Source organism: Hemiscyllium ocellatum, chromosome 29, assembly GCF_020745735.1.
Source record: "Hemiscyllium ocellatum isolate sHemOce1 chromosome 29, sHemOce1.pat.X.cur, whole genome shotgun sequence".
NCBI lineage: Eukaryota > Metazoa > Chordata > Chondrichthyes > Orectolobiformes > Hemiscylliidae > Hemiscyllium > Hemiscyllium ocellatum.
This window is the reverse complement of record NC_083429.1, coordinates 40669499-40695273: the sequence shown is the minus strand read 5'-3', so window position 1 is coordinate 40695273 and position 25775 is coordinate 40669499. Positions and strand designations below refer to the sequence as shown.

The window sequence follows — 25775 nt, the reverse complement described above, 5'->3', positions numbered from 1 at the left end:
TTCTCAGCCCATTGGCCCAATTGATCAAGATTCCTTTATAATCTTAGATAACCTTCCTCACTGGCAATCATACCAACAATTTTGGTGTCAGCTGCACATTTATGAACCATTTCTCCGAAATTCTCATTCAAATAATTTATATCAATGACAAACAACAGTGGACCCTGCACTGATTCTTGCAGAATACTTCTGGTCACAGGCCTTCAGCTTGAAAAAAACCCTCCATCATTATCCTCTGACTCCTAACATCAAACCAATTTTGATTCCAGTTGACAACCTCTCTCTGAATCCCATGGAATCTAACTTAAGTAATCAGTCTGCCATGCAGAACATTGTCAAAGGCTGAACTAAAGTCTACATAGACAACGTCTACTGCTCTCCCCACATCAATCATTTTGGTTACATCCTCAGAAAACGCAATCAAATTTGTCAGACATGATGACCCGCATACATAATCATGCTGACTATCCCTAATCCTTGCTTCTACAAATGCATGTAAATCCCATCCCTCAGAATACACTCCAACAATTTACACACCACTTATGCCAGACACACTGAGGGGTAGTTCCAGGTTTATCCTTGCAGCCTTTCCTAAATAAAGGCACAACATTAGCCATGCTCCAGTCCTCTGGCACTTCACCCATGGCTACAGATGATACAAATATCTCTGGTAGGGAATGTACAATTTCACCCCTAACTTCCCACAACGTCCTGGGATGCACTTGATCAGGTCCTGGAGATTAATCCACCTTTATGTTTTTTAAGACCGACAGCACATCATCTTTTGTAATGTTTGCCTTATTTCCTGAGAGAATGTCAAATTTTGCTCCTCTCTAGTAGGTATATATACATATTGATAAAGAAAATTTTCTTGAACACATTTAAGAAGTTCCTCATCATCTAAGCCCTTAATACTATGGCAGGCCCAGTCTATGTTTGGAAAGTTAAAATCTCCTATTATTAACAACCCTATTATTCTTACATGTATCTGAGATTTCTCTATATATTTTCTCCTCAGTTTCCTGCTGATTACTGGGGGGGAAGGGGGTGTGGGGCCACATGATAATCCTGTCAAGGTGATCATCCACTTCTTATCTCTGAGTTTCACCCATATAGCTTCACTGGACAATCCCTCAACAATACCTTTTCTAAGTACAGCAATAAGGCTTTCGTAATCAAAAATGCCACTGTCCGTCCTCTTTTGCCTCCCTTTCTATCGTTCCTTTAGCATCTGAACCCCAGAATATTGAGCTGCCAGATGTGTCCCTCCCTCAGCCAAGTTTCTGTAATCGCTATCTGTCCCAGTCCCATGTTTTCATACATGCCCTGAGTTCATTCACCTTACCTGTAAGACCCCTTGCAATGAAATAAATGCAGTTTAATTCTTCAGCTGCTTCATTCTCTGACTTGCTCCTGCCTGCCTTTTCTAATTAAGTTGCTCTCTTTAACTTCGGGACCATTCTTATCTGTCGCTCTATTCCCACTATTACATAGGTACATCTGTTTGAGAGAGGAATAGCCACAAGAGACTTAGGTGAATTTTTGTGTTGTTTCTGTATTGTTAAATTTTGATTGTGTCAGCATGAAGCATATGAATATAATTCTTGGAACAGAAAACCTGATAGCAGGGAAAACTGAGACACAATTTGTAATATAACCTGAATTCTCCAGATCTTCTGGATTTAATTTGCACTGAAGAACATCTAAGCACTTAAACCTACTCAATGACATTGCACGTACTTCAGTTTCTGTTGTGTTCCAAGTATCTTAGTTACTTCACTCAGCTTGTTCTACTGGCACCAGTTTTCCCCCAATTTGTTCCTTGGTTGTGGGCAGCACTGACCTATTGCCAATCCCTAGTCACCCTTCGGGGACTGAATAAACCAGATGGTGGAAGAATGTGTAATTCACAGCATTCCACTTCAGGAGGTTATGACTTCAAAACTATTCCCAAAAGGGAAGTCAATAAAAATGAAGGGTTTGATCTTTGAAAACTGTGCTGATATTCAACAGTATAAAGGCATAGAATGGGACTGGCATGGTGGTGATTCACCTCACCCCACATCCCCTATAGCGAGGTTTCTTGGTTGATAAGAGTCAAGCTAATGTGTTTAAAGCAACAGAAGAAATGTGTTATCTCCCTAGGCATGGAAGAGACAAATGATAAGACAATGTAGTACAGGAGTAAAGTCAAACTTGTTCATCAAAAGTGTGGCACTGGAAAAGCACAGCTGGTCAGGCAGCATCCGAGGAGCAGGAGAGTCGACGTTTCAGGCATAAGCCCTTCATCAGGGCTGACAGATAAATGGGAGCGGGGTGGGGCTGGGACAAAGGTATCGAGGAATGTGACACGTAGATGAAGTTGGGTGTGATGTTGATAGGTTGGAGTGTAGGTGGAGCAGATAGGTAGGGAGGAGGATGGACAGGTAGACAGTTCAAGAGGGTGGTGTCAAGTTGGAGGGTTGGATCTGGGATAAGATGGAGGGAGGAGAGAGAAGGTAAATGGTGAAATCAACATTGATTCCGCATGGTTGGAGGGACTCAAGGTGGAAGATAAGGTGTTCTTCCTCCAGTTGTTGGGTGGCTAGGATTTGGCAGTGGAGGCGGCCACCCACTTTATCCCAGATCCAACTCAGCAACAAGCATGGAGAGAGAAATAAAGTTAGCTTTTCAAGTCCAATATGATGATTCCAAACGTCTGTTCGATTTCTCTCTGCACAGATGTTGCAGGGCCTGCTGAATTTCTCCAACATTTTCTGTTTTTATTTCACATTTTCAGCATTCACTCTATTTTCCTTCTATCAAAGTGCAAATATGCTGCCTTTCTGTTGTGTATTCAAAGGCCGGTGGAGTATGTAGATCCATGTCCTTTTAAGCTATAGTATTGACAAAAGAAATCATCATGAGCTACTGAACACAGTGAATGATTTTGAACTCATCACTGTGGTAGTAGAGGAAGGAGAAATTTAGGATAACTACTTAACACTAACACTTAAGATGCATCTAAGTGATTTAATGTTAATGAGTATGAAATCGTAACAATGTGCTATATTTTATTCAGCTCAAAACAAACTATGCCAGACCTGACAGGAATCAAGAAATACTAAATCTAAGCATAATATATCTTCAGCATAAATTTAAAAAGTGTGGTCGTGTAGTTTACACTTATTTTGTTTACTCTTTTGCAGTAAAGATGGCAAAATGCTTCATAAAATATATAATTCCAACAGTTTAGCTATTATGTTCATCAGTTAAGTTAAAGGAATAGAATATTATGTTGGTGTATTTTGTTCCTCCAGGTTTTACTTTCTGGTTACAGTTAACTTTCGTGATGGAAATCTTTACATTAATTTCTTCTCTTTCCATTTTGTTTTTGTGATCAGAAATTAACCCAACCTCCACAACAGAATCAGCAACCACCAGTGAATTGTTTGAATCAGTCACTCTGGAAAACAGCACAGAAAATATTTCTACAGTTAACTGTGAGTTCCCAGTTTTGTAAAAGCAAATTTAGAGTGGATAGTTTGACTTGAGTTCCCAATGGACATGGCACCAGGAGAAACTTCTTCAGTCAGAGAGTGGTAAATCTATGGAATTCAGTGCCACAGAAGGGTGTGGAGGCCAGGTCATTGAGCATATCTAAGACAGAGATGGATAGTTCTTGATTGTAAAGGCGATCAAGAGTTACAGGGAGAAAGTAGGAGAATGGGGTTTAGAAACTTATCAGCCATGATAGAATGGCAGAGCAGACTCGATGGGTTGAATGGCCTAATTTCTGCTCCTGTGTCTTATGGTCTTATATCTTACTTGGCATCAATGGCAACCTCGCTCAGAGACATTTACTGCCATCTGACCTTTCTGCATATGGTGTACAAGTTTATGAGGGCCATGGGCAGGATGGATAGGAATAGCTATTCCCCTTAGCTGAAGGAACAACAAAGCAGGGACATCATTTTAAACTGAATGGCAGGAGGTTTAGAGAGGATTTAAGGGGGAAAAAAAATCACCCAGAGATGATGGAAATAATTGGCATGCACTGCCTGGAAGGTTAGTAGAGGTGGGAAACCTTGTAACAGTTTAAAAAGGGAGGAGATGAAGTATCATAAAATTCAAGACTATGGCCAAGAGCAGGAAAGTTTGATTTGTGTAGATAGGTCAGCCCTTCTATGCTGTATGACTCTATGACATGCTTAAAACTGATGCATGATAACAAAGTGGAAATTGTCCCAGTTTACTGGTGTCACTTCGAATATAAAATTCACAAAAAGTAGTAAAAGGGACAGGCATTCTTCTTTTTAAAAATGTTGATGCAAGTATTACTGTCTTGCTTTTGATTTTACAATAGCCATATTATTTCATTGTCTCATTTGAAACTTGTTAATGAACATGGACTGACAGCTTTTCTGCATAGTGTTTCAAAATAGAAAGAGAACTAATCTGTAAATCCAGCTATCTAGCAATACAATTTAATCCATTGCTACCAAAGCCAGTGTCAGAAATAGTGCAGAAAACAATACTGTATCTCATCTTTGCAAAAATATTCTATCATGGCAGCAACCTAGTGATTATCGTCCTTTCTGCTCAGAAAATGAGAGAATGGCAGAGCCTGCTCCCAGTCTCAGCGTAAATAAACGCACAGTTGCTTAGCTACCGTTGCCACATTTTTGAGTTGAGACATTTGCCTCACATATTCCATCTCATGGCTGAGGAATGAGAAATTTGATACCAGCTGATGCTTGCTAAAAGCAATGGGAGATCAGATTCAATCTGTTTCGATGTGCAATTTGATACCATCACCTTTTCCTTCAGACATTTGTATTTCTTTATAAACGAGCAGGTGGTTGAAAACGTCACTAGTTTAGTTGTGAATATAGTTACATGATTATCATTAAACTAAATTATGACACTTCAGCTGCAAAGTATTTCCTTGGACTGACTGAATGACTAATATCACTTTTTTTAAAAAAGCACATATTTTCCATTGTGTCAAATGTGGCTACATTGCAAGTCGCCCTGGCCATTCCTTGGGTAGAGAGTTAATGGGTCTTGTATTCTCATTTCTATAGCACACATCCCACTCTGGACTTCTTAGTGTTTGCATGAGTGACGTAGGTAAAACAAGATGTCCTATACTAACAGGAAATGAAGTTTCGTTCTCACCCTCCTAAACTACATTTACCTGAACTGAAGTCAATGCTGCTCCTAAGGTGCTCCACCTAGTGGCCAAACTGATTTAAGCACCATCATGACAGTTATGACAAGAAAGAACCATCAACTTCCTGCCCATTCATTGCCAAGCCGTTGTCTAAGAATCGGCAGACTGTGTTTCAGGCAACTGGGTGCTGCAGCATGTTGAACAATCAGTCAATGAAGAACTGCAGACCAGCGCCTACAGGAAAGCAACAACACACAGACGAGATACTCAACTACAGGAGTAATCATCCCAACACCCAAAAATGGAGCTACATCAAAACATTATTTAAACAGGCCACAACACACTGCAGCACCCAGGAACTATGAGCAGCAGAAGATAAGTACATATACAGCGTATTCAAGAACAACAGGTACCTGATAAAAACAGTCCACTGATTCTAAAATAACAAACCCAAACAAGAGATGCAACACATCCAGACACTCCAGCCACCCTGCCATATATCAAAAACATCTCAGAGATGATTACCAGACAACTCCAACCCCTTGGCATCATGGTAACCTATAAACCTACCAACACACTGAAACAGCTACTGATGAACATAAAGGACCCTGAACCAAAAACCAGCAAAATGAATGTAATTTACAAATACCATGCAAGAACTGTAACAAGCACTATATCAGACAGACAGGCAGAAAACTAACCGCCAGGATACATGAGCACCAAGTAGTCACCAAAAGACATGACTAGCTATCCCTAGTATCCTTACATTTAGACGAAGAAGGACATCACTTTGATTGGGACAACACATCCATCCTAGGATAGGCTAAACAGAGACATGCACAGGAATTCCTAAAGGCCTGGCATTCAAACCAGAACTCCATCAATAAATACATTGATTTGGACCACCATTACCAACCTCTGAGAAAAAGAACCAGAAATGATATCACCTATCTTAACAGACCAAGACACATAAATGGACAGCAGGACAGAATACCAGCGTTTCAATGGAGACTCACCTAGCACAGTGACAAAACATCTGAGAACAAACCTACCAGCTCAGCGAGCAAAGTTACAAGCTAAGGATGCTTTCTATGGTGCGTCTATAAAAATTGCTAAAAGTCTTTTTGGACATGCCACGTAGAGGCATTGGTATGCTTTCTTCACCATAGCGTCGACATGGATAAACAATGTGTGACCACATGAAAATGCTTTTAACAGGTGTGAGATTGCTACATGAAGCAGAAGTATGACTTGCTGATGAGTTGAGAAAGAATGCAATATAGGAAGGTTGTGAGGAGCGTTTTCATGGACCCAATGGACAAATGACAGTTCCAGACAATTTGATGTAATTTTATGTATTGAGCACATTAAATTATTTGGACCAATTGAAAAAATACTTACTTATATTTAACAATTTAAAAAGCTCTGCTAATTTCAGGTTTAATAAGCCTCTGACCAGTATTAGCTATTTGCACCTCTTTATATTATGACTATCTTGGACATGAGATTGTAACTACTAACAACTTGGAAAGGCAGTTACTAAATGGAAATCACTTAGCAACTGGTTTACCTGTATATAGAAAAAAGTGGACAAATCTGCTAACACCCGTTTTAAGCAGTGTGCCACTGTATGTACATGTAAATAATTTTATGAATATGTTGTTTGAGTGTCGACAAGTTCAAGAATTCTGTTCTTGAGTCTTGAACATAATTCACAAAAGCAGATTTGATTCACTGTAAATGTTTCCTTTTGTCACACAAGTGCGTTTAACATTTATGTACTTTGACAAGTCAAATTATTTGAAATCAGTTCGTTGATGTCGGGACCATGGTCAGGGCAAGAATAACAACAATTATACAATCCGGAAAGGAATACACACATGAATAAATGTGAAATATATAAGTTTCACGACTTGCTTGTAAAAGGAAGCATAAAGTGCATGTCTAGTATGTAATACAAAATTTAAGCAGAAATAGACATTTGTTGAAAAACTATGTGAGCTTATTAATTTATTTTCTTTAATTTAACAGATGATTTCCTCACATCAACAGAAGATTCAATGCTGTTTACAAATGGTAATTTTTTTTAAGTTTAAGCAGTTAGTAGTCATTGTGTATGGAACATTTTAAAAAGTATTTCCAGTTAAGAATGTTTCTTTCATTCATAGAATATAAGCATCACCAGCAAGATTTAGCTCACCCCTTACTGCCCTTCAGAAGGTGCTGATGAACTGCCTTCTTGAACCATTGCTGCTCTTGTACTGTATGTACACCACTATTAAATTAGGAGTTTTGAGATTTTGACCCAGCAATAATTAAGTAACAGTGATACATTTCTGCGTGGGATAGTTTTGTTTGTGACTTGGATGGAAACATACAGTGTCATTCCCTTGTGTCTTCGGGCTTCTTCAAGGTGGTAGAGGCCAAGGGTTTGGAGACTTTTGTCAAAGAAGCCTGGGAAAGTTACTTCAGTGCCTGTATTTATCTTGATTATTTATTCTTTCCACACTAAAGAGGGATTAGCTTGTATCTTTCCTGATGAAGGGCTTATGCTCGAAACGTCGAATTCTCTATTCCTGAGATGCTGCCTGGCCTGCTGTGCTTTGACCAGCAACACATTTTCAGCTGGCCTCAGATCCAACCCAGCAATGCAAAATGTTGCCTGGTGGAGTGAGGTCACAGATCATCCTTGATCTCATTGAATGGTAGCCCACAACTTAGCAGCTAATTGTTCATGGTGTCAGAAACTATTTTTATTCAACAAGCCTTCTAAAATCATTAGAAACATCTTTCAATTTTTAGTAGCCTTATTTTTGTCTGAACTTATTCTAAATTACACAATAATAAATTTGACTTAGAAGTGAATGTTAAGTCCAAAAGATGCTTTATAACTAACATAATTAAGGAAAAACCATTTCTACCAAAACATTCATTTAATTATTTCTTACTCACCTGTGGGATGTGGGTTTGCTGGCTGTCCAGCATTTATTACCCATCCTTAGCTGTCATTGAAAAGGCAGTGGTGAGCTGCCTCCTTGAACAGCTGCAGTCTACATGCTGTAGGTTGACCCACAATGCATTTGGGGAGAGAATTCCAGCATTTTGACCCAGCGACAGTGAGGGTTGGCAATATGTTTCCAAATCAGGATGGTGAGTGGCCTGAAGGGGAACCTACACGTAGTTGTGTCTCTACTTATCTGCTGCCCTTGTGCTTTTAAGTTGAAGTAGTCATGAGTTTGGAAGGTTTGTCTAATGAGCTTTGGAGAATTTCTGCATCTCATAGATAGTACACACTACTGCTACTGAACGTCAGTGGTGGAAGGAGTAGGTATTGTGGATTGATGCCACTCAAGGGGGCTGCTTTGGCCTGGATAGTCATACTATTTGAGTGTTGAGGAAAATGGGGAGTATTCAATCACACTCCTGACTTGTACCTTGTAGATTGTGGACATGTTCTGGGGAGCCAGGAGGTGAGTTACTTGCTCCAGTATTCTTAGAACTGACCTGATCTTGTAGCCGTTGTGTTTATGTGCCAATTCTAGTTAATGGTAATCCCAAAGATGTTGATAGTGTGGGATAGTGATGGTAACACTACTGAATGTTAAGGAGCAGTAGTTAGGTTGACTGCTTTTAGAGTTGGTCATTACCTGGCATTTGTGTGGCACAAATGTTACTCATCACTTGTCAGCCAAAGTCTGGATATTGTCCAGATCTTGTTGCATTTGAACATGGACAACTTCAGAATTTTCACGACATTTACATCATTCTAAATATTCTGTGAAAATAACCTCTCTGTTCTAATATTATAATATAGTATTTTCTCTCTAATATCTCCAAGGGATGTGAGCATCACTGAAATTGTCCATTATCCAACCCTAATTGCCTTTGAGAAAGTGCTGGTATGCCATCTTCCTGAAATGCTGAAATTCAGTATAAATTATATTAATTTGCTTTTGGTCTGAACTTAATATTCAATCTGAAGTATGGTGTATATTTAAGTTAAATGCAAAAACGTATCACTTATAAAAATTGTTTTATCCCATGAGTTCTACAAATATAATTTTACAAACCTATTATCATAAAATAGAATTATTGTAAAATGGAATTTAAATTGATCTTAATGTTTCTTTGTTTATCTAAACCTTATTTGATCAAAGGGATTTTTTGAAAATCAGTTTATCTTGCAAATTATTAACTATTTTCTATTCTGTTTGATTTTGGACAGTTGGCCAGATTTTCCTGTGGCCAAGTGATTATTATTCCAGCATAGACAGGAATTGCACTGGGGAGATTGCAGAATCCCCATTGTTGCAGGCTTGGAGGGAGTTGCACGGCAAATTAAAGATTCCATTGGACAATTCCTCCATATCATTGGAATGCTCCAAAAGTATTCATTTAAATTGGAGAATGCAGAGGAATTTTTTTAATTAATTAATTGTTCAGGAAGAGTTATACTATTAAATGCAAGTTCTCACTCCTAAGTAACTATTCAACTGACGCAATCCACAATTCACATATACTCCCAACTCCAACTGATTCAGACCACCACACGGTCCCCATAAACTGACAGCCAAGGGACTTGATACCCTTTTCTCCTGTCACTGGACTCCGCATTTGCACTACTCCAGACCCAACACCAGCTTCCCTCAACCTGCACCTAAACTCCTCCAGAATCTGATTTCAACCTGATCTACCACAAACACTTCATCACTTACATAGTTCACTTGTCACTTTGCACTGTACCCATTTGGCATCCTACCCCTACTCAACTGGCACTCCACTCATCCGATGCCCTAATTATTGGGCACCCTACCTATCTGGTACCCTACCCTCTTGGAACCCTAACATCATACTTGTGTGTACATACCATGCGACAACAGTTGTTTAAAGGGCCTTTGCAACCTTTACATTTCAAAATAAGGCAGCTGTGGGAAAGGAATATTGTTTGCCTTCCTGTAAGAGTTCTGCATTCTGAAGAAACTGTCAAACTGCAGGTGCAATTCAGGATTTCTGAAGGTGACCCGATTCAGAAATGTGGAGCGCTTTCTCCTTTCATAAGAATGACCAGGGATTCAATCTGCATGAAAATGTCACTCCTCAGAAGCTCTGGCTCAACAACTGTATTTATATCCAATCTTATTATGTCAAATGACTCAACATACTGCATAAATTGCCAGAATAACTCAGCTCTTGCAAAATTACACAAACTGGCAGAGATGAATATCCTTTCATCCTGTTTCCTAACAGTTTAGATGAAGTAACAGTTTAGACTGATTGAAATCTCTAATTAAAGGAACAAAGGTTTGTTGCTTGAAAACGCTGCTGCTTTCCAAACCATGCCAATCAGTATTTAGCATTTATCTGAACTAAAGGGCAGGACCTCACTTTCATAGTTCATTTGAAAATTAATTCCTCTGACAATGAAGGACTGACTGATTAGGCTAGATACCAAGCATCAAACTACAACTTTCAGATCAAGTGTTATGAGTACTAGCAACTAAACCAAGCGACTAGATAAGATGTTTGTACAAAATAAAGTTATTATTTGTTAAAAGAATGGAAGGTTCCTTTAATTGACTTCTAACACTGAATTTTTTTACATCAACAGGAACAGAGTCCAGTCTAAATTCAACATCCAGCACAGAAATACTAATAGCAACGACAGGACAAAGCACTTTCCAGATTAAAGAAGAGTCATCTACTTGTAAGTAAAAAATATTTTGTTTGGGAAGAAATACAATTGGTTCAATACTCTGATGTCACTTTATTCTGCTTTTTAAAAACATCTTTGATAAAATCAATCCCCACAATTCGATTGAAAGTACTATAGAGAATGAGATGTTATGTCATTCCTTGAATCTTCATGTTAACAAAACATGATCTCCTGTTCTTTAACAAGGCAAACATTTTTTTTGGAAAGGCTGCTGAATGTTAACACAATCTAAGTAACACGTTCTTAGGTTTTAGCATCTAGGTGACAGAAAATTTAACATCTCCTTAGTCACTTAAACGTGTACCTGTTAAATATATTATTTATAGAAATAACCATTATGCTCACCCATTTCTATTGAGCTGTTGCTTTAGCATTTGTATTCATCTAAGACTGTTACATCTTTTTGCTTTTATTTAGCATGAATTACTCTATCTGGGAAAAAAAAAGCCTCTTTGTGTTTCTCTTGTCCTCTTATTTTTAATACACTGATTTGGGTCATAATGGATTCCTCTGCAATGTAATGGCTTACCCATTATATCAATGACAATTCAAAGAATTAGCAAGCTCAGTGTAATGAAACATCTCTAGACTCCCAATATTGATTGTGGGGTGCCTTTGTATGATTAAACGAAACTTGCACATCTTAAAGCACATGGACTCATTATATAAAAATCACCTAACCGTACTATCAAGGAAAACAGAACTCCAGTCCTCCTCTAGAAAACATTAGCCCACATGTTGTCATTGCAATGATGGTGAAACTATACCTTGTCTACACTCACTATCATTAAAATTATGAAACTGAGAGCAATTTCCCAAATCTGCGCCTCAGTTAAATGCAGAAATCCATCAGTTGTTGTCAATTGATCTCTGCTTCTCTGCAAGGTGCACTTTAGAAGACATGCAAATTGAAGCCTTCTGAAATCACATGGCTTGATGTGAACTTCACTCACTGAAAATCCTTAAAGAAGCTATGCCTTGTTGAACGAGGTGTAACTCTGATCAGTGTCACAGGTGTCATCGCTACTTAAAATTGGTGCGGTCCATGCCAATGTAAGAGTGGCAGAGTTAATGGAAAACCAGTAGATTTAGTGCAGGTTATTTATAGTTCAAACCATTGTCTTCAATAGATGCTTTATATAACCTGCACACATTGTGTATATGTGCTTCACAAATAAAAACAAATACATTAATAACCTATTCCGACACAGATTATTATTGAATATTAACAGCATATTGAGTACTTTATTACTGGTGTAAACCTACTCAGGCCCTGAAAAACTAAGTTTGTATTCTATAATGTAAAAGAATGCCCTTGGTTTTCAATTTTACTTTAACGTTTGTTTATCTGTTACCTTCATCTTTAATTCCATGTGTTTGTTGTAATCTTTTCTTCATTGTCTGTCAAATAATTTAAAAACGGAAAGCCAATCAGCATATTTTAATGTCTTGGCTTGCTGATTGTGAGAATTCTTTACTAATATTGCCTGTTTAACATGCTTGATAGCACCACTGTTGCCAGATACAAGAAATCCCCTATATCAGAACAAAATAAACCTTGGGAAAGATTAAACACATAGATTGCTAGATTTTTATGGGCAGTTTTCCTCGAGCTCAGAGGTGAGTGCACTGCTTCCCAGACATCTGTTAAATCTTAGTAAAACAGAAGTATCACATAAAATAGATTTTATACATGGAAAGACATATCTTTATCCACTCTGTTCTTAGTTGGTGTTATTCAATAGTAGTCTGCATCAGATTCTGTTATTAATGTATTTGTTATTACTGTGGAACACATATACACACTGTGTGCTGGTTATAAAAAGCAACTATAAAAGACAGTGATTTGAACTGTAGATAACCTGCACTACATCTCCCACTGGTTTTTCATTAACTCTGCTACTCTTACATTGGCATGAACTAAACCAATTGTAAATGAACCAGTAGAGGTGACACCAGCAACTCTGTGACACCGATCAGAAATCAATAATGCAAATATCTCTGAAATGCAACACAATAAAAGAAAACACTAACTGATGTATTCAGTGGGGAGCCTACTCTTGTCAAGATAAAGACCAATACTTGAATAGACTCAAAGAAAATGGATCAATCCAAACTCATTTGACATTGTCCAGAAATAGATACAGCACTTGCCTGAAACTATGTAATCAAAGATCTGTAGAAATATTCCAAAAACATATTTACTAAAATTTTATTATTAGAATGTATATTCAATAAATACATTATTCTCTTGAGTATTTATGAGAAACATGAATCACAGATTTAAAATTAAGTAGAGGAAATGCTCACAATTGATGTTCCATTAGAGTTTAATGATTTTCTGAAACAATGCAGCAGATAGTGGCCATTCAGCTCACCTGCCTGTGCCAGTTCTTTCACGGTGCAGCCCTGTAAACTTCTCATTTTCAAGCATATGTCAAATTCTTTTTGAAAGTTATAACTGAATCTGTTTCCACTACCCTTTCAGGCAGCACATTCCAGATTGTAAAATAAACTCAATGTCTTTGCACATAAAATTTAGCCAGTTATTTTAAAACAGTTTCTCCTTGTCTACTTTGTCAAGGCATATCAGACTTTAGAGCATCTCTTTTAAATCATCCCCCTATTTTCTGGACTCAAATAACAATCCCAAACTCCATGCTCTCATACCTAGCTATTTTTCTTTCCACAAATTCCTTGTTTTTTGTACTTTGTACTGCACTGTACCTCTATTTAACGAGCCTTTTAAAAATTGCACCATCTAATTGATATTGTCTCTCCTATATTTTCAATTCCAAAGTGTATCATTTCTTGTGTTAAAGTTGTTTGTCACATGTCTGCTCATTTGACAATTTTCTATACGTCTGAGGAAGTCTACTACAATTCTCCTCATTATTTACTGAATTTCCAGGTTTGAGTTATCCACAAACTTTGAAGTTTTTTGCTTGATAGAGTAAATCATAAATAGCAGGGGCCATAAACAGTGCCGCTAAGGGCCTCTGGTCTGATAAGTACTGATAAAAAAGCTCTCTGCTTTCTCTTAGCTAATTTTGTATCATTGCTGCCAGTGTCCCTTTAATGCTTGTTTTGTTTATTTTCTGACCCATTCCATTGGCAGAAAGAGTCAACCCTTTACAAAGGTTCTACTCAACAACTTACCACTAGGTGGTGCATGAGTAGTGACTACCCTCCCATTATTGCTATTTGCAAAGGCTACTGAATTTTTCATACTGCCTCTTCCTGACAGCAAGTGAATTACTGTGTGAAAAAAGATAAGAGTATACACCATGCCTCATTGCAATGTGGCATTGTACCATCTGATCATTTTAAATCAGTTCTGATAATCCGAAATTGATTCCTAAACTCTCATTAATGATAAAGTGTATGTGTGGATTGAATTATACTTAGAGTGGAAAATTCACTTAAAGTGATACAGCTATCAAATGATTCTGACTGAATCAAGAAAGCTGTGACATCAGTCAAACATAAATCAAACCAATATCAATATCAGATGTGTCAGTATCAATACCAGATGTGTCATTTTATCTTGTATGTAAAACAATTAAAAGAAGAACAAGATTTATTTCTATAGAATAATTCTCATTCAGGTTTCGGAATGAAAGTGTTCTTACATTAATTTGCGTTAATTTACCATTTAATTAGTAACAAGTTATAAAATACGGAATGAATTAAATGTTTTATTCAGTCTTGTTGTGTGTGTCACTCATCCATAGTTTCTTTCAAGAAGGTGATGGTGAGCTACCATCATGATTCATTGCAAGAAGCTTTCTTTAGCAATAGTGACTTGCTAGACTTTTTCAAAAGGCAATTAAGAATCAGCCACATTTCTGATGGTAAGGTAGCAGGTTTCCAACTTACAAATACAATAGCTATTCTGTACTTTCAATTTATTATCAATTATTACTGGTTTTTATTCCAGATTTAATTAACTGGATTTAAACTGCCCAGCTTGAGTGGTTTAAATTTATGTCTCTAGTTAGTTAGTCCAATCTTCCAGATTACTAGCACTGTAACATGAACACTATGCTATGATACTCCCAGACATATTGAAATACATATGGCATTAGGAGTGCAGAGACTGTAATTTATTTGTTCCTGTTTGATTACAGTCTTCATGTCTAAGCTGGAGTTCATGTCAGCCAGCATATGGTACAATTTGTATCATTTGCAAACTCTAGGAATGTCCAAGTTATAATGACCTACACAGAAAGCTTAAATCTTAAATGCAGAATAACATATTTTTTCATGTTATCTCCATGAAAGAAACACAACGACCTTTTAATTCCCTGTTGTTAAAAAAAACTGCTTTTTTTTCAATTATTCCAGGAATTTACTAATTTTGAAATAGAAGATTTGCTTGAGGTTGGAAGGAGATGTCTGGCTGTTTATTTCTTTAGTGATAATCATCTTAGTTTGGATTTGCTTGTAGCTGTTCCGTGTTGTATTTATCCGTTCAATGCACTTCTGTCAAAGTAATGAATTAGTGTTCCAGTTAGCAGTATCATGGAATGCCTCTTTTCATTGTAGTGGATTGTCGCTGAAACAAAAACAATTTTATATTGTTACACAATAATAATGTTTACATTTCTACTTAAACACCTCAAATCATTTTGCACATTCAAACCCTTTTGAAATATGATAACTGTTATTATGTAGGCCATTTTGCATAAGGATGGTTCATGAATATTAATAAGAAAAACTCAAATATATTTTTTTTTGGTGCTGTTAGTTGAGGGATGAATGCTGTAAAAATAGTATGCATAGTTTTGAAGAGAAAATGAGATCTTAACAGCCCCCACACAGAATTTCCAGAATAACGGTTATCTGGTCCAAAGGACAGTAGTTCTAACATTGCAATATTTCCTCAGCAATGCATTGAAGAATCAACAAAAATATGGGCAAGAAATATTCGCATTTACATAGTATCGCATATCTTTAAGAGACCCAGAATAGTCCAATGGAAAATTAATGACATTTGAAATGTAGATGCTGTTGTTTAGTCAAAATCCAGTTAACACATAATAAATTAAATGAATGGCAAACAATCTGTTCTTAGCATGAACTTAGGGCTTAGTATTAGGTGGCCTACAAGAAGAAGTCATACTCTTTTTTGGAAAAGTGCAATAAAATCTCTTAAGTCAATCTTATCAGACAAATATTAGGTTTAACATCCAGAGGATGTTACATGAGTTATATGAGCTAAAACCTGATATCAGGTGTGAATCTACAACACCTATTCTCTGAATGATTTATTAAAAATGATATGTCCTACTTCCTTTTGAAATGAACTTTGTTTTTCTCATTTCCCCCACCAGCAGTAAGTGAGATGGAATCAAGCCTGACCTCAACACCCAGCATGGAATTATCTGTCACGGAGAGTGAACAGAACATCTCCCAGGATAAAATTGACTTATTCAATTGTACGTTATCTATTTATATTTAAAAAATTGTTAAATGCATAATTTTTATGGTCATACCTTAATTGAATTTTCTAATTTTTCAGCAAGTTACAGCAAACCCTACAATTCAAGTGAAAACAACACAGAGGCGAATGGTATGTTGATAAAATATATTTTGTCTATATTCATAACTGTGAATAAGTACCTCAAACTAATTTTGAATGTTACATGACTCCAAACTTAATTGCCTCTTAAACATCTAACATGTGACCATGTGAATGCAGAGCCTCAGTCAGCCATTCAGCCTCTCAAAAGGTCTCCTCTGCTATTCAATAGGATCATGGTGGATTTGGTTGTAACCTCAATTCCACATTCCCACCTAGGCATGATCACCTTGAAAGCTGTTGCTTCAAACTGTGCCCTCTCTTTGCTGACTTTTCAATCATCAGAATCAATGCATCCTTATCTATAGTATATAAACCCTTCATGCTTATATGCACATCTATGAAAACTCCTTTTAACCTTACTTCTCTGCTTGAAGGAAAGCTGTCAAACTCACTTCCAACTTTCATTTGTCTTTCAACCTTTATCCCTGGAACCACTGTAATAAATTTCTTCCGTATCTTCTCTAAAACATTCAAATTGTTCCTAAAGTGCAATGTCAGGACTGTGCACCATATTCGAGCTCGGCTGCAGCTGATTGAGGTACTAGATGAGAACTTTGTATTCAAGGAAGAGGAGTTTGACAAATGAGGAGATTGGGGTAATTAGATGAAAAAAAAAGCATTAAAACAGCTTCCAGTTCATGAATTGGTTAAGTCACCCTGGCTGGATTGCATCTGCACCAGGTTACTGAAAGACGTGGTAGAAATTGCAGAAGCGCAGACCACAATCTTCAATCCTCCTTAGATACAACGGTCATATCAGAGACTGAGGAACTGCAAATTTTACATATCATGTTTTAAAAAAACTGAAGAAATCTAAACTGGCAAACATAGGCCAACCCAGTTTAATCTTAATGGTCGGGAAAATTTTTAAAACAATAATCAAGGTGAAAATTGACAGCCATATGGATTAACAAAGGAAACTAAAATGTGTATCTTGGTCATGAAATTCTACAGAATTCTTCTAGTCTCATTTCAGAATTTTCACAGAAAATCAGTATCCAATCTGCTTCCTCCAGATCTTTTGGGAAAAGGCCAGATGCTCTTGTGCCCAGTGCAACACCCCCTCAGTTAGATGGATCTTTCTGTTGAAGGCAGAAGCAAATTCAATTATTTTACAGTTTTCCTTGTCGAATTTTCATTTTCCACTCTGCTGCTTTTGCTTATCTCACACCACAACCCATACATTCACCATCCCTGTCAGTGATGACCAACATTGGTTATCCATTCACTCCTTCCTCACCCTATTACAATCTAAAGCTTTATTCTATCATGTCTTGCCTCTCTTATAAATCTCCTTGTTCTCTGACTGAACCCCTGTGTACTGTATTACTCACTCTTTCAGCTCCATCACTGACAAATGTTCAATCAATTAAGTCCTATGTTCTATAATTCCCTTCCTTCAAAGGAACCAAAGATGTAAAGGTTAAATACCTTTTAAAAACTCACTTCTTTGGCCTGCTTCTCCCAATCTTTGTTTCTGCAAACATTTTTTTCATTATGAATTGCTTCCAACATTATGAATTGCTTCGAGATCAAGATGTAATGTGCAAGTCGTTCTTGTATTCCAACTACTAGTCCGAGATTGGTACCTTTTCTGCAAAGATTTTACTGTCTTTCTTTGAGTAGCTGATATTATCTTGCACAGATCAATAGTGTGTCAAATTTTCATGGAATCTTACACACACAAAACTTTGAAAACTATTACATACGGTTTTATTGTATCTGGCTTTGAACAGACTGATTCCTCAAATAATCAGCGATAAAATTTAAAGAGTTGCAGTTTGTTTCAGAAAAATTCTTAACTTTATCTACTGAAATTTACTGATAATTAGCTGCTAACCATCAGGAAATTGAGAATAAGAAGTCACATTTGCAAGAATCATATATTGGCTGTTGCATGTTATATAAATATTGCCTGACAATTTCATGTAACACATTTAATTTTACTCGTAAAACTTGAGTTTCTTTAATTAAAAAATCTTTTACCTAAACCAAAATTTTGCAAATGTGTCTCCTGTGCTGGTTTATAAATTCAAAATCATTCAAACTTATGGATAACTGACTAAACCAAAGAACACTAAATTAACTAATAGAGACTGTAGCATAAAAGAAATTTTTAAAAGTTGCATTTATGGAAAACTTTCTGGAGTGATAGTTTAATCTTGCATACCAGATCATGATTGCATATAACATGAATACTTCTGACTCAGCAGAGTCCCTCCATAACTATTCTAATTACCTTTCATTGAATAGTTCTCTTATTTTGTTGTCTTTATTAATGAAAAGTATACGCTGCATTTATTTTTCAGAATGGGCCATCAACTCTACAACTGTGTGGAATTTAACAACAAATTCATCATTAGAACAAGAAAATCCAAATGACACAGTAAAATGCGAAAATAATCAAAGCAGTAAGTCAAACTGCAAACTATTTTAAAAATAATTATAAAATGTCCAATCCTGAGTGTGAAATTGGCAAAGCCGTACAGCAAGTAAGAAATAATCAATAAAAAGCTATTAATTACAATGAGTAATAGTTGGAACAGTACGTTGTCTCTACAAACAGATAGGAATTCTATTTTCAAAGGAGTTTAAAGTTACAGTAGTATCTTTAAGTCATACTGAGTGTTGCATTGGATTTAGTTGATAGCACAAAATGCACAATAGATTTTCAGCCATCTGTTTTACAGCCAGTGCAATTTTCTTTTCCATTGACTTTAACAAAATTGAGATATAAACATACTGTTTACTTGCTACCATCCATGACCAACTTTGTCCTCATTCAGTCTTGACTTTCAGCACAGCTCACAAAGTCTCCAAGGCAAAGCCTGGATTCACTAGTCCACTGGATAGATTTGGGAAGTAAAGCTTTTCAGCACATCTTAACTTTTCCATCCGAAAAAATCTTCTCACAACAGATATTATGACTCTGGAGAAGACTGCAAAATCTATGTTCTAGTCTAGTAGTGCCCATAACTTTTTTGAATAGACAACATTTGAGATCCCAAGTACTTACTGACAGAAAAGACACAAGCTGCCACAATTTTCAACAAACAAATTAAACTTTATTATACAAAGATTAAAAATGAAACAATCTACTACATAAAATTTATATTCTAACATTCAGGGTAAGCATAAGTACGAGCTACATTTAAACTATGGTTAGCACCCCAGAGACTGCATCTTAAGTGGTCAGTGTGGTCAAGACGTATCCCATCCAAACATTAGTGACACTGGTAGTCACCATATCTCATTTAAATTCTGAAGAAAAATAAAGATCTAGCCATCATGGCCTGTCAACATAAACTGTCTCAACAACTGGTGATTGCTTGGTAATTCAGCCTCTTCTCCCAAGACTGAGTGCTCCCAAGGACTAGAAATAGTGCAATTTCAGTTTTTAGCAAAAACCAACTTTCATTAAGATGCCATTTAATTTCTCTAAACTCTATTCTTTCTCAGCTTCATCAAGCAAATACTGCTTAGGTGCTTCCTTCACCCCATCGTCAGCTACACTGAACTATCAATAGCATCCAGTATCTTCTGCCCTAATTGTCTGGTGGCTGCAAAAAACAGTATTCTGCCAGCTTCAAGCTGCAATCAACTTGTCCAAACAAACTCACAGATTCACTGAAACAAAGAACCTGATGAAGATTCAGCTCTCTGAATGACATTGTCACCTCTGAGCTATTGAATTTAATTGCATTTCAGAGTTCACTAAATGCTTTTAAGCTAATTTAGCTCTAACCTCCAAACAAGAAAAATCTCTTCTGATCATGTTAAATAATTATGAGTAACCTTTTTACTCAACGTGAATCCAAATTTTTCGGTATGAAAGACATCCATGTGCTTCAGTTACATTTATCACATTTTCCAGTTAATTATTAATTCCTAAAATGAACAATTGTTCAATACAAACACATAAAATATTCTCAACACACTGTTGAACTGTAGCTGGAGCTCCTTTTCCATTAATTTTAAGGATGTGCCGAGTCTGTCAATCCCAATGACTGTCTGACTCAGCTACTTGTTAGCAGCAACATATCCACCACAATGAACGCAATATAAAACAGTATTTTTTTGGTCTGGCCTATTTTGTTTAGAATTCCCTTTCTCACATTGATTGGTATTTTCACATTCTGTGTGGAAAAAAAATCTTGCAGTCTTTCATGTTGGAGAACATCCTTGATCAATCAGAGAAAGAATATTTGTGGGAATCTTGTCCACCACAATTAGTTTCATATTTTGTCAACAATGCTGAAAAATATAGGGCCATGAACACTAATAAAACTTAGGTAAATGTTTCAGGGAAAACCCTCACCAAACTGAAAACTGAAAGTTAAAAGAAATTCTTAGCAAAGTTTGAAAAAAAAATGGTTAATGTTGCTAGATCAGCTGGAGACCTTGCTTTTCCTCACTATTATGTGTTTTGCTCTGTACAAGAACATGCTTGTGACTATTTGCCAAATGAATCAAGTATAGTTCTAAATGAAATCAAAATGTCCAAACAAAACCGGATTTTTAACCTAAATTTTGGTAATATAGAGTGTCTGAATTGTTTTAAAAATAATTTCATACAGCTGCCTGAATACAAATCTATTGCCTCCATGCTCACAAAAGGATAAAATAACCCAATGGTTTATTGAATCCTTTGCAGTAATGTTCATAACCAAAACATCAGGCAAAATAGATGTTTGTACATCTTCTACTTGCAACTAGACATTATTAACTTATATCTTGTTTGTATCCATTACAGTAGAAAATAATGAAAAACCAGAGAAGCTACGAATGAAACGGAGTAGTGCTCTATTACTGATACTCATAGCTTTCCTGATCTGTGGTTTACTCATTGTGTTCCAACTATTTGTGCTAAAAATAAGAAAGGAGCACTTAAAGTGGAGGAAACGTAAGTATGCTTTTTATAAATTTTTAATCTTTTAAGATTATTGTTGTTCCCCACTCTCAAAAGTACTGACCTATTTACTGAAAAACAAATCAACCTTCAGTTGCCTCTAATTCCTCAGGCAGGCTCTGATTATGCAGGTGTGAACTTTGACAATGAGGATGGCAAACTCTCCAACTGCTGAGTTCACTGTCAAAGATAAATATAATTGATATGAACAAATTTACAGATCCTGCACTGATAGGAGGGAATCATATTCAAAGGGCCTAACATCCTGCACTTCTGCAGCTTTTACTCCCTCTTCCTTTTCAAATGTGATCCCCAATCAGAGTACAGATGAATTTACTCTTTCAGGACTAATGCATGCCGATACAAAAATAGCACTAAAGACTGTCACTGATTACAACTTTTTTCACTTTTTTTCAGAAAAAGATGACTCTGATTTGACAGTGGAAAGTAATAAATCAAATAGATCAAGTAATGAAGAAAATGTTCGACCTGAAAATAATAATCGAGGTAAGTTAGTAAGATTATTGCCTGAGAATTTTGATAGCATTTCAAATGTATTACAATATGGAATTTATTACATAAATACTATGAATGAACTCTCTTGTTCTGAATCATTATGCTTTGAAATTCTTCAGAAATTAGTAATAAAAAAAATTAGATTTGTTCAATTCACACTTAATTACTTTTAAATTGATGGAATAGGAAGAAAATCAAAGCCTATAGTATGAAACATCACCAAGATTTGAAAGGTATTAAAAAGCAAAGACAAGGTGAAGCAAGGAACAGTGACTTGATGATGAAGAGATGAAACACAAGGCCTGAATATCAGCAAATATAACATTGGTTAGTAGACAATAAGGAGAGATGGCAAGGGAAAGGAAATAAGAACGAGACTTATCATCTTTGAGGGTTTCTAGTCACCTGATACAGTCAATATATTTCAGTATGTAAATACTGGAACATAACACGCACACACAATTGAGAAAAATTCCATAAATTTCAAATCCTGAACTAAATCAGAATCAGCTTTATTTGTATTGAGGAAGACTGAAGTCAATTTGTAGTGACCCTACCTCTGAGCCAGAAGATCAAGGTTCCCAACTTTTCCAGAGCTGTGGAATAACATCTCTTAACCAGTTTGATTAAAAACAAATCTTCAAAATTGGTAGACAATGAAAGTTGTAAATGGTATTAGTTATTTGTTACTTTGAGTACTTCCATCTAAAAAGTAATTTCAGTAGTGGTGCTTCACATCTTTATTAATTATTTTTGCAAGACTAATCACAACTGTAGGATATTTGTGGAGTAAATGAACAGATTACAATAGTCATTCCTCTAGACAATTATTTCCCAGCTTGTAATAAATTTCTCACCCACATCCAGAATTCCTTCTCAACTTATAGAAATTTCACTTGCTGTTTCTCCAAATACAATTTTGTATTTGTAATTATCTTTACTAATGGCGTTGGGACACAAGTGAAATTTCAAAGCCTTATTCCCTACAATCTTTAAATGAAAGGACTTCTATTCCTGTGCTGTGCTGTTCTATGTTCTATTTGTTCAAGTCACCATCTTTCACAGGAAAGAACCTCAGTTTGAATTTTTTCAACTATTACTATTTCTCTGTTTTGTGCTGAACAGTTTGTCAACAAAACTGATTGGTGGATTTGTCAAACATTGCAGTTTTAAACATTGTGTGTTTCCAAAGACAGCTTCTTGAGTTTGCAATACTGCAGTAATTTGAGAACTGGCATAATGATAGTAATGGAGCCAAGCTGAAATGTTGAATTAAAATTATCATGAGGAGTACCACAATATTAAAGCTTGAAGGCCTAAATGAGGGTCTGAATCTTAGCAGAATCTATCACATTGTAAATTTTGGCAAACGTCATGGAGGGTTTCTCTTCTGATAAGTTTCGTTGCACTATGTTCCCAGACTTGTTTCATTATCTAGGCACCATGCACCTATTAGCCACAGGCAGCAGTACCTGTCACTGCAAAACATTCCTGTAACTAGTGCAATGTTTAAAACCTAGATATGCACCTGGTCAAGTGCTGGTAGTTTAAAATTGCCCTGCCTGGTTCCTGTCAATTCCCCCCAGACATATCAGAGAGGGGGATATTGGTATCTCACTTTCCCAACAGAGACCTGTAGATCCTGGTGAACAGATGATGTGCATGGATGCTGTCCATGGGTGTGCCCTGAGGTGAAGGTGACTGATGGGAGGTCCATAATAGCAATTTAAATAAAAGTACAACTGGACTTGTCAGGTTGCCGCTCTTTCATGTTGGGAATTGTCACCGGGTTTCTTTCTAGTGGTTGGGAGAATTGGAAACTACACACTAGTAAGGTGTGATGATGCAGTAATGAGGATTCTACTGTTATGGACCAGGCCAGATATACTCTAAACATTTCAAGAAAGTAGCCCAGACCCTAACTTTGCTAGTTGTTTTAAACTGGTGGAATGCGAATATTCCAGGAAGGATGCAGCCGGTCAAACCACTTAGTTTTAAATACAACTGAATTTATTTACAAGATTACTGAATGAAATACAAACAGAAGAGAACAGAATACCGAATAATAACCGATCTGAAACCCAACAGCTAATACCAATTGATTTATGCTGTTCCAAATACTTGCAATAATCCCCCCAAATACCCCTTGGCACAAAAGATAAAATCAAACAGGGTGTAACTGGAGAGAAATCAGAGAGAGGATCGGCATGGATCTGCTTCTTTGAATCCAGCAGCTTCACAACTGCTGCCTCACAGCTCCAGGGTCCCAGGTTGATTCCAGCCTTGGTTGACTGTCTGTGTGAAGTTTGCACATTCTCTCCATGTCTGCGTGGGTTTCCTTCGGGTGCTCCGGTTTCATCCCACAGTCCAAAGATGTGCAGGTCAGGTGAATTGGCCATGCTGAATTGCCTATAGTGTTAGGTGCATTAGTTAGAGGGTCAGTGTGGACTATTGGGCCGAAGGGCCTGTTTCCTCGCTATAGGGAATCTAATCTAATCTAACTGCCTGACTGCTTTGAATAGCCAAAACCAAATTAAACCAGAGAAAAGCTGAGCTGGAAGAACTGGCCACTTCCCGTTCATTGTACAAGTGTATTTTTTTAACTGAAAAGCCTTTTGTTTGAGGCAGTATCTGTTAGCTATAATCAAATTGTCCCTAAAACCCACTGAAACCCAGACTTTTCAGAACCTGTGTTTTTACGACCTCCTGAAAAGAAGACTATGGACAACATAACCTTGTTAAAAGTGCAGTATCATCACACAACAGTATTCATGCAAATAAACCTTTCACTGCACATTTGCAAGAATCTCATTCACTATTCAACACTTGTTTGGAAATAGGACATTTTGCTCTTTACATCAGGAAGCTCTTTGTTAGTCATCTCAAATAAATTTCTCAACTTTCTCACCAATATTATTGACGGACTGGGAAGATTCTAAGAGGTTTTTGTTTCTGTTTACATGTCTCAATATTCTCAATATGTTTGGTAAAAGCACTGCACTAAATTTGGGAATTTGCAAATGTCTACATAGAAATGCTTGATAAGAGTGATGAGTATTGACATTTTTGTAATTGTTAAATGTGAGTTAAGTTTTGCAACTTCGAAATTAAACTATTTGTTTTTGTCCCAATACAGAGCCAAATTTTGCAAATCATTACACAGTTCAAGTACATTCAGAGGGACAAATGAAGCAATATATGAACAGCATCACTGAAGATCAAATAAATACATTGGACAAGGAGAGCACAGTATAAGTTGTAACAACAACATCATATATTTGCATTAGATTTTAATGCAAACTTGCCTTGATTTTTAAATTTTTTTGAAAGACATTTCATAAAACAGTTGCCTTTGTGGCACTTATTTCAAAATATAATGTTCGTAGAAAATTTTACAACTGTTTACCAAATGTGAATAATCTCTTTTTTAAGTTTTGTTTCCAAATTTAAAAATGTGAAGTTTTTAAAAATGTTTTTGTAATATACTTAACAGTTGCACTTATATTTATTGCTATTTGCACATTAAATACAATTTTTAAAATACTTTAAAAAATATATTTACTTTGCATTTTTCTCACTTGAGTGTTAGATATCAGTGCTGGGGAAAAATAACTTCTTGATTCTTTATGAGTAATTTATTAAATACCACAGCCATCTTGTTGATAGAAATACACATTAGAGAGCTGGGTTTCCCACATGCCAGCAACAGTCCTTTCTTGTTAGTGCTGGCAGGCTCTCTGTCCACTGCATTTCAGTTGATACTTCACTCACATCTTAGAGGGTCAGTCTAAGCTCTTCCAGTATTCTAACAACGCTGTCATATTTTGGATTCCTCCTTTTCCTCCTCATTGATATAGTCAAGTGCATGTTTTCAGAATCGATTTCTTCTACCGTT

General features: G+C 36.5%; 1 protein-coding gene across 2 annotated transcripts in view; it reads left to right on the top strand.

The window, feature by feature from the left end:
* LOC132829651 (cytotoxic and regulatory T-cell molecule) overlaps positions 1 to 25182 on the top strand; it is a 39656-nt gene extending 14474 nt beyond the window's left edge. Inside the window, exons 7-15 of one of the 2 annotated variants that reach the window (XM_060846987.1) lie at positions 3384 to 3482; positions 7187 to 7231; positions 10764 to 10859; positions 16208 to 16309; positions 16393 to 16443; positions 18765 to 18866; positions 21209 to 21358; positions 21782 to 21871; positions 25017 to 25182. In XM_060846987.1, coding sequence (XP_060702970.1) covers positions 3384 to 3482; positions 7187 to 7231; positions 10764 to 10859; positions 16208 to 16309; positions 16393 to 16443; positions 18765 to 18866; positions 21209 to 21358; positions 21782 to 21871; positions 25017 to 25135 — 854 coding nt within the window. In that variant the 3' untranslated portion in view covers positions 25136 to 25182. Of the gene's footprint in view, positions 1 to 3383; positions 3483 to 7186; positions 7232 to 10763; positions 10860 to 16204; positions 16310 to 16392; positions 16444 to 18764; positions 18867 to 21208; positions 21359 to 21781; positions 21872 to 25016 lie in introns of both variants that reach the window. The other variant, XM_060846986.1, reaches the window with a different exon arrangement.
* The last annotated feature ends 593 nt before the right edge of the window (positions 25183 to 25775 follow it).